The sequence below is a fragment of the Manis pentadactyla genome, unplaced genomic scaffold (genome assembly GCF_030020395.1).
Source record: "Manis pentadactyla isolate mManPen7 unplaced genomic scaffold, mManPen7.hap1 scaffold_659, whole genome shotgun sequence".
Taxonomy (NCBI): Eukaryota; Metazoa; Chordata; class Mammalia; order Pholidota; family Manidae; genus Manis; species Manis pentadactyla.
The window spans coordinates 26,714-34,964 of record NW_026645048.1 but is presented as its reverse complement, the minus strand read 5'-3'; the positions used below and the strand labels follow the sequence as shown (position 1 = coordinate 34,964).

Sequence of the window (8,251 nt, the reverse complement as noted above, 5' to 3'; positions counted from 1 at the left end):
ACAGGCAATGCTTCGGTGTAGAGATACAGCCCCCTGGACTTGGCAAAAACCCTGGGATTGTCTACGTCCCTGAGCTGGATTTGCCAGCAGTCCATGTGTGCCTTGCAGCCACCCCCTCTAGCTATTGCATCCGAAGAGAAGGCACTCACAGTGGAGCTCTCTGGGCGCATGGCACACCATGTGGGGATTCCCAGTCCAGGTCTCCCCAGTGTTCTGGGCCAACTCAGGGAGCAGCGTGGCTGCCCGTGAGGGGAGAGGGCCTGAACAGAGGGACTCGGGCGTTCAGGTGTTGACTGCCCTCCTGGGAGGTGCCCTGCTACCTCCTACCCATTCTGTGCCTAATTCTGAAGACTTCTTTCAAAGGAGGAGGATTTGGGCTGAGGTTTAGGAACCATTCCCACCCTAGGCTGGAAGGCACACGAGTAATGAAGCGAGGGACTGACTACAGAGGTCTGGCCGGTCTTTAAGAGTGTTGGGGATTTCCCTCCCTTCAGGGCCTGGTGATCGGGCTGGATTCCCAGTCTATCCGCACAATCTTGCTGAACCCATGAGTTTGCCTGGGGGTAACAGAAAAAATGCAACATGGCATCAGAAGATCTTTGTTCATGTCCGCATCCATAACTTCTTACCTGTGTGGCCTCCCTTTTTCTCACTGGAGAAGACGTGGTCTTAACACCTGCCCTTACTTCCTGAGGGTCTTACAAGAAAGAAAATACAGGAAGGTAGATACAAGGCCGTGGACTTGCAAAGTGCCATTGGTACTTTTTTAGTTTGGCGACCCCTTGCCTATGGAAAAGCCAGCCTAAGACTCATAACCCATTATTACCACAGCCCAGGGTGACCCTTTGAGGAAGTACTCTGCCATTCCCATTTCCACGGCCGCCCAGCTTGCTATGAAAAATCCACAAACATTAGCATTTGCATAATTTGATGAACTAAAACATTTCACATCAAGCCAAAGATCCCCCTTTTCTTTTGTTTCCTTTACTCAAGTAGAGTGGATATACACTCTGTTGGCTTCACATGCACAACATAGTGATTGGACAGTTACCTACATTATTAAATGCTCATCCCAGTAAGTGTTACTGCTGTCAAAATACAAAGATATTGAATATTATTGACTATATTTCTGATGTTGTACTTTCATGAGGCTAACTTATACCGTAATTGGGATTTAGGGCCTCTTTAACCCCTCAACCTATTTTAACCACTCCCCCCTCCCCAGTAGCAACCACGAGTCTTTTGTCTATGAAAGATCCCCCTCATTTTAATCCCCACCCAATCCCATCCTCTTTCCTTCTATCTTAGGGCAACTACGGTGATGAATTCTAGGCTATGTTCTTTTATGTCTTTACCATGGTCACGTGCCTGCCTTCTCCAGGGCCCCAGATCACCCACCTCACCCCACCCCCTCACAACCCAGACCACCCACCTCACCCCAACCCCATCCGACCCACACTCCTTTATAAGGGGAAGATGGATTTTGTGTTTTCCTGGTCCCGTGGACACCATCTCACTCCGTCCGTGGAGATGCCGAGCTGTCCGTGGATGGGGCGTGGGTGGATAGAGACACCTGGAGACCTGTTTTAAAACTTAAAAGGGGAGGCTTTGGCACACAGAATCAACCAGAGACCTTTATTAATTTAACAAAAATGAAATACCTTTATTGGAAGAAATGACAAAACCGGAAGAAAAAACGGAAGTGAACGCTTTGTAAGGGCAATCTTTCAATAAGGCTGCTGGGCATGGTGGCCAGGGGAAACTGCCCCTGGCTACGGGGTAGGCCGTCCAAGCTCAGTTCTTGTCGCTGCTGCCCAGGGTGAGCTTATCAAAGAGGTACTCGGCCAGGCCGGCTTCTGGGGCTCCCATCTTGCGCAGGATGCTGATATGGTCCCCCAGCTCTTTGATGGACCTGACTTGCTCGTGCAGATAGTGACGCTCCAGGAAATCACACAGGTGCGCATCGCCCTTGTCGGTGGCCAGGCGGTGCAGATCTAGCAGGCTCTGGTTGACCCTCTTTTCCAGGCCCAAGGCGTACTCCATGGCCATCACGCCATTCCCCCAGTCGTCGCCGCCGGGATTCCTGATGTCGCGGAGGCTCAGGCGGCCGCCGCGCTCGTTCTGCAGGTGCATCAGCTTCTCAGCACGCTCGCCCTTCCCACGGGACTGGCGCAGGAAGAACTGGCCGAAGTGCTTCAAGGCCACATCATTCCGGTCGAAGTAGAAGGCCATGGACAGGTACGTGTAGGAGGCGGTGAGCTCCATGTTGATTTGTTTGTTGACAGCAGCCTGGCACTCAAGAGGGTAGTTCTGCACCACTAGGGATGGCTGTTCACCATTCATGGCAAGCAGTGTGGTGGTGAAGGCGCAGGTGGCCTCAGCGTGTTCCCACGGAGAGCAATGAGAGAGGCTAGAGGCAGGCAGGCTCTGGACCAAGCAGCAGCTCTGGGATGGGACAGGAAATGCGGTCCCTTTTCAGTAACTGTTAGTGGGAGGATCCATTAGGGGCGGAGTCATGTGGTTGCATGGCAGTGTCGCGAGAGGACGGGGTCCTGCGGGGGTGGGGTGGAGTCAAGTCGGGGCAGAGACAAGTTGGGCCGGGATAGGGCGGAGTAAAGGGCGTTGGGCGGAGTGACGTGAGGGCACAGAGTGTGGCGGAGTCAGAAGGGGAGGTGGGGCTAGGCAGAGTCACGTAGCGGGACAGAGGGGCATGGGGTCGGCCTTCTAGGTCCTATCCCGTTCAGCCTTGGTGGGGCAGGAAACCCAGGGCAACTGTGCACTGAGTGTCTTGAGATCATTTTTAAAAATCACAGCTATATTGAGATGTAATTTATATCCCATAAACTTCACCTTTTGAAAGCAAACTTTTACATGGTTCTTAGTATGTTGGTGGAGTTGATCATCCATCATGGCAATTTAATTTTGGAACATTTTCATCACTCCCAAGTTTAACACCCTGCCCATTAGTAGTCAATCCCATCCCCTCTGCCCCCAGGCCTTGCTACCACCAATTCACTTTCTGGCTCTATAGATTTGCCTCTTTGGGACATTTCAAATAAATGGGATCATACACATAAATTTTACTGAGCATAATGTTTTTAATCTTCATTTTATTGCTGAATAGTTTTCCATGATGTGAATATACCACCTTTTATTTATCCTTTCATCAGTGGGTGGGTATTTGGGTTGTTTCCACTTTGTGGCTGTTATGAATAATTTTACCATGAACACTTGAGTATATACGTAGGCGTGAGGCTGCTGGGTCGTATAACTGTTTAATATTTTAAGGAACTGCCAGAATGTTTTCCAAAGTGGCTGCGCCATTTTACATTGCCACCAGCAATGTGTGTAGGTTCCAATTGTCGTTTGAAAAATGTTTTTAGTCATCTTCGTGGACGTGAAGTATTATCACGTTGTGGCTTTGATTTGCATTTCCCTAAGGACTGATAATGTTGAGTAGCTTTGGAGGTACTTACTGGCCATTTGTATATCTTCTTTGCAGTAATGTCTACTCCAATCCTTTACCCCTTAGAATGGTTTGTCTTTTTATGGTTGAGTTGCAAGGGTTCATACGTTCTGGATACAAGTTCCTTATCAGGTATATGATTTGCAATTATTTTGTCCCATTCTGTGGGTTGTCTTTGCACTTCCTTAGTGGTGTCCTTTGAAGCACAAAACTTCTGATGATTATGATTAAGGCCAATTCATCTTTTCTTTGTCACTTAAGCTTTTGGTGTCATATCCAAGAAACCACTTGCCTAATCAACATTGATTTGGCTCTTCTGGACCCCTTTTATTTCCATATGAATTTTGGGATAAGCTTGCCAATTTCTTCCAGAGAAGCCAGCTGTGATATGGATAAGGATCATAATTAAATCTATACATTATTTGGGGGTGTATTACTATCAACAATATTAAGTCTTCCAACCCATAAATGTGGGATGCCTTTCAATTTGTTTAGCTCTGAGATCTTTTAAGATGTACATTCTGATTTAGACTGGGGCTGAAATTCTGAATTTCTAAACAGGCTCTCAGGTGATGCCAGACCACATTCTGAGTAACAACACTCTAAAAGGGAAGAGGCTTCCATCCTTTGTTGTCTTCGACTACTTGGGCTGGTTTCAATATGTGAATTTTGGGGGGGACAGAAACATTCAGTCTGTAGCACTTACTGACGTTTAGAGTTCAGGAGGAAGCACGCTTTGGCCTCCACAAGTAGAAATGCCTCTTCTTATCTCAGGGACAGTGCTTCTGATAGTTATACTAGATGTGGGTTCCTATGGGAATGTGTAGAGGCCTTCCTCCTATCAGGAAATATTGTGAAAGACTTAAAATTGGCAAAGAAATTGTTTACTGGATGTCCTTTTCAGAGCACCCTTGTGGTTGTCTCCGCCTTTCATTGACTTTGAGCTATTTTATAACGTAAATTGTGAAAAACTAACAATAATGCCAATGGTTCTTGTCCACAGGAATGCAAATGAATTGTGTCTGGTGGAATGCAACTGATTTTGAACCCATTTTGAACCCATTTGTGATTAATCTCAACATTCCTTCTGCCTGCCTGTATATGTACGGTTCTTGGAACTCTCCTTTAAAACAATTGTAAGGTCTTCCTCGTTTCCTCAAGAATTAATGAGTTAAATAAAATCTTCGTGTGTGCATATTTTATGTTTACATGAGAGTCATGATTTTTCTTTCTTTTTAGGTAATTTAGCACTCCTCATTATCCTCACCCCACTAGGAGCATAATCAAACGCACGGGAATTGGATTAGCACATGAAGCACTTTGATGGGTTGCTCACCAGTGATGTGATTCCAGAAATGTATTTGGGATCTAAAGGCATAGAATGCCTGACTGGGGGTGGACTGGAAGGAGAGCATCTCTGAGGAGAAGGCGGGAGTGGGCTGTCTGGGGAAGCAGGGAGCCAGTGCGAAGCAGCTGAGGAAGGTGGTGAAATTACTTTGATTTTCTAGAAAAGGTCTGAGAGCTCCTCATGGTTTTGTGGTTCCAGGGAATCCAGCCAGCTTTGTGCCTCACGGCGCTTAACAAGCTGATTGTTTGTGGAAACAGATGGAATACTTTCAGGCAGGTATCTACAGCACTGTAATAAAGAGCGTTGCAGGCCTTCCGGGTTAAGCTGACGCACCTGTTGGTGTCCATCCCTACGTACATGAAGAGCTTGATTTGGCCCTAGTAGGTAATTGGTGGCAGATCTGTGTGCATGTGATAAATGGAATTTTGCTTCTTCTAATAGGCCCTGAGAAGAGCAGAGTAGGCATTTAATCTGAATCTTGACCAGCCTGTTTACTCTCTTACTTTTTATTAATGAGCAGCCACCCTAGCCTGGCACAATCCCCAATTAATTTGTGGGCTTGCTCACTTTTTTCCATCTGGTCGTGCCTATCCCATACAGGAATATCTGTCAATTCACTTAGTATGATTACTTAATATGATTTTTATTTTCCCAAATGTCATGGCTCATGAAGAAAAACTGAAGTGATTCAGAGCTGGGGCCTCCAGGTGACGGGAAGCTCAGGCCTGGTGCTGGAGTCTGTCTATGCCCGCCTCTCCTGTCCAGCACTGGAGGGTTTTATCAGTCAGAACGGGCTACAGAGTGCTGCAGTAACGAATCCCCCCACACACCAAATCTCCGTGTCTAACAGAGTGAGAGCTTCATTCTTGCTCAGGGCCATTTTCCCTTAGTCTGTCCTCACCCATCACTCTGGTGAGCTTAGCAACAACCACTATTTCTGACGTCAATTCCTCAAGTAACAGGGCGTGGCCAGGAGCTCACAGGCACCCAGCTGTGTGTCTCAGAGTGCTGTTTTCCAGGGGTGGAAGACCAAGTCACGACTCACTCCCATGTATTATTGAAACTCAAGGAGTTGAGAAGGCTGTGCGTATTCAGCAAGGTGGCACACGCAGAGAAGCTTTGCTCACCCCTTCTGAGCGCTGTGTGACAGGGGAGGGGGGAAAAATGAGGAGGCTTACAGCGATGGACAGAGACCTGGGAAAGTGCAAACGCACCAACTCCATTGGCGTGAATGTTTCTTCTGGCCGCTGTTGCTGCACATATTCAAAAGGTTGTTTGTGGACCCCAAAGCTGAAACAAAAGAAAGTGGTTTAGAACCGTCACTTTTGTCTTACGGAAGTACAAGAAGTTGAGAAACCATTGAGCTGTGCTGTATCTGAAAGGAAAGGAGCGACACACAGCAGCAATTTACCGGAGAAATCCGCTTTATTGGGGAAAGGTGCTGTGTTATATAGGAAGGGGCATGGGGTGATTGTGGTGTTACTTCTACGGGGCTGGTGGCTATTGGCTAGGTGCTGGGAGTGGGAGTGGGGAGAGAGGTGATTGGTCTTTAGGTGGCGCCGTCGGGAACTGAGGACCCGGAAGAGAAGCTGGAAATTCGCCATCTTACTGGTGGGGGCCCTTCATTCCCCCCTTTCTCCTCTATGGGGTTGTGGACGTTGCTTTCTTTCTGACTGCTTCCTGCTGAACGGGGGCCGAGAAGGGAGTGAGGGCTTGAGGATTGGGGGGAAAGGGTTGATAGGACTCCCCACAGTAAGGACGAGTAGATGTGGACTTCTTCAGGTTGGAAATCAATGAAGGTTCTCTGTAACTATAGGTCGAGGACTTGTTGATTCCAATGGTGCCAAGAGGATATGGGTGCCAGAAGCCAGGCGTCTGCGGCTATTGTTTCCAGGAACAGTTTCCAGCGGAGAGAGGGGTCCATCTCAGCGTGTGGTGAGGAGGTCACGTGAGGGTGAGGGATCTTCTGTGGCCAGAAGCTGATAGTTCCTGAGTAAAAGCTGGTTGAAAGTTTGATTAGAGATTTTTCCGACTTGGGATTTGATGAACTTTATTATACAGGGTAAGAAGAGACAGGCAAGATGAATGATTATTATGGGGCCTGCAATGGGCCAGAGCCAGGTAAGGAGAGGGTTTGTTAGTATTGAAGAGAATGGGTTGGAATTGGAAGCAAAGTGGAGGCTGGAGGCAAGGTCGGTGAGTTTGGTAATGTCAGTTTTTACAATGCCAGATTCATTGATGTAATAGCAGCACTCTTCTCGAAGGAAGATGCAGGTGCCGCCCTTTTCGGCTGTAAGCAGATCTAAGGCCCACCGGTTTTGAAGGGTGACCTTAGCTAGCGAAGTGACCTGTCTTTGGAGAGAGGCCAGGGAATCGGCAGTGGATGTCAGGGCTCCCTCAAGTTTGTCGTTGAGATCTTTAATTGCCCATAGAGAGTGACCCAAGGCTCTTCCCGAAAACCCTGCCTCTGTCTCAATGGCTGAGGTGGTCAAAGAGATACTGACCATGATGGGAAGGAAAGCAGCCCTTTTTGTGCACGAGGGCAAGGGAGGTTGGAGCTTAAGAAATTCTGCCATGCTGTAAAGTGTACGCTGTGGGATTAGGGTGACGAGAATGCAGGGTATATCGGAGTGGGGAGGCAGTGAGTTGAAAAGACTGCCATTACACTAAAAGAAGTGTCCCGGTTGAGTGAAAGTCTTAGAGCCGGAGGTAGGGGTGTAGATAGAGAGGCAGTGAAGTGCACTGGAGGGGGGTGGAGCTGGGCCTACACAGTGGTGGATGGTGAGATTATCTGCGTATTCTGGTTCTCATAGGGGTATGTCTGCCAGGGGACGGAGGGGTTGTCCTTCTGCATGGAAGGAGTAGTTGGAAATATTAAGGGGCACGGCGGCCAGCAATGGGCGCTGTAGTGATGCGCACAAGAAACAATTGGCGGTGTTGAGGGTGTGGTTGAGAAAGATGGTGGTGTCTTGAATAAGCTCTAACTAAGAGTAGGAGGAATAAGAAGATGAAGAAGTGCCGTCAAGAGTTTGGATAATGACTTTTTCAGAATGTCCGATATCTGATGCAACTTGAGAGATCTGGGAGTGAGAGGGAACATACTCTCGAGAGATATGAAGGGTACTGTGGGGGGTCGAGGACCCCCCATAGTAAACTGAGGCTGTGACCCCGGCGGACCATCGAGAGTCCCAGGGATCTGGGATTGATAAGGAGAATGAGCCATTGGGGTATTTCATGAAACGGTTGGAGGAGTAATACTGTGGGTACCGGGAGTTACCCATGTAGTGAATGGCACAAGACCTGTAGGGACATCCCCCGTAGGTGTCTGGCCATTGCCTGCAATAGGCTTGTTTTTGGTCATAGAGGAAGCAGAGGTAGGGAGAATAAAGGTAGCTGCTAGTGAACACTTCAGTGGAGGGAGGAAAGTGGAGGTATAA

At 48.1% G+C, this 8,251-nt stretch overlaps 1 protein-coding gene across 1 annotated transcript; it reads right to left on the bottom strand.

Moving 5' to 3' along the window:
* Positions 1-1,794: 1,794 nt before the first annotated feature.
* On the bottom strand, positions 1,795-2,515 carry LOC118928585 (ferritin heavy chain-like). Its single transcript, XM_036917949.2, has one exon. The coding sequence runs from the start codon at positions 2,341-2,343 to the stop codon at positions 1,795-1,797; it is 549 nt and encodes a 182-aa protein (XP_036773844.2). The 5' UTR covers positions 2,344-2,515.
* Between the last annotated feature and the right edge of the window lie 5,736 nt (positions 2,516-8,251).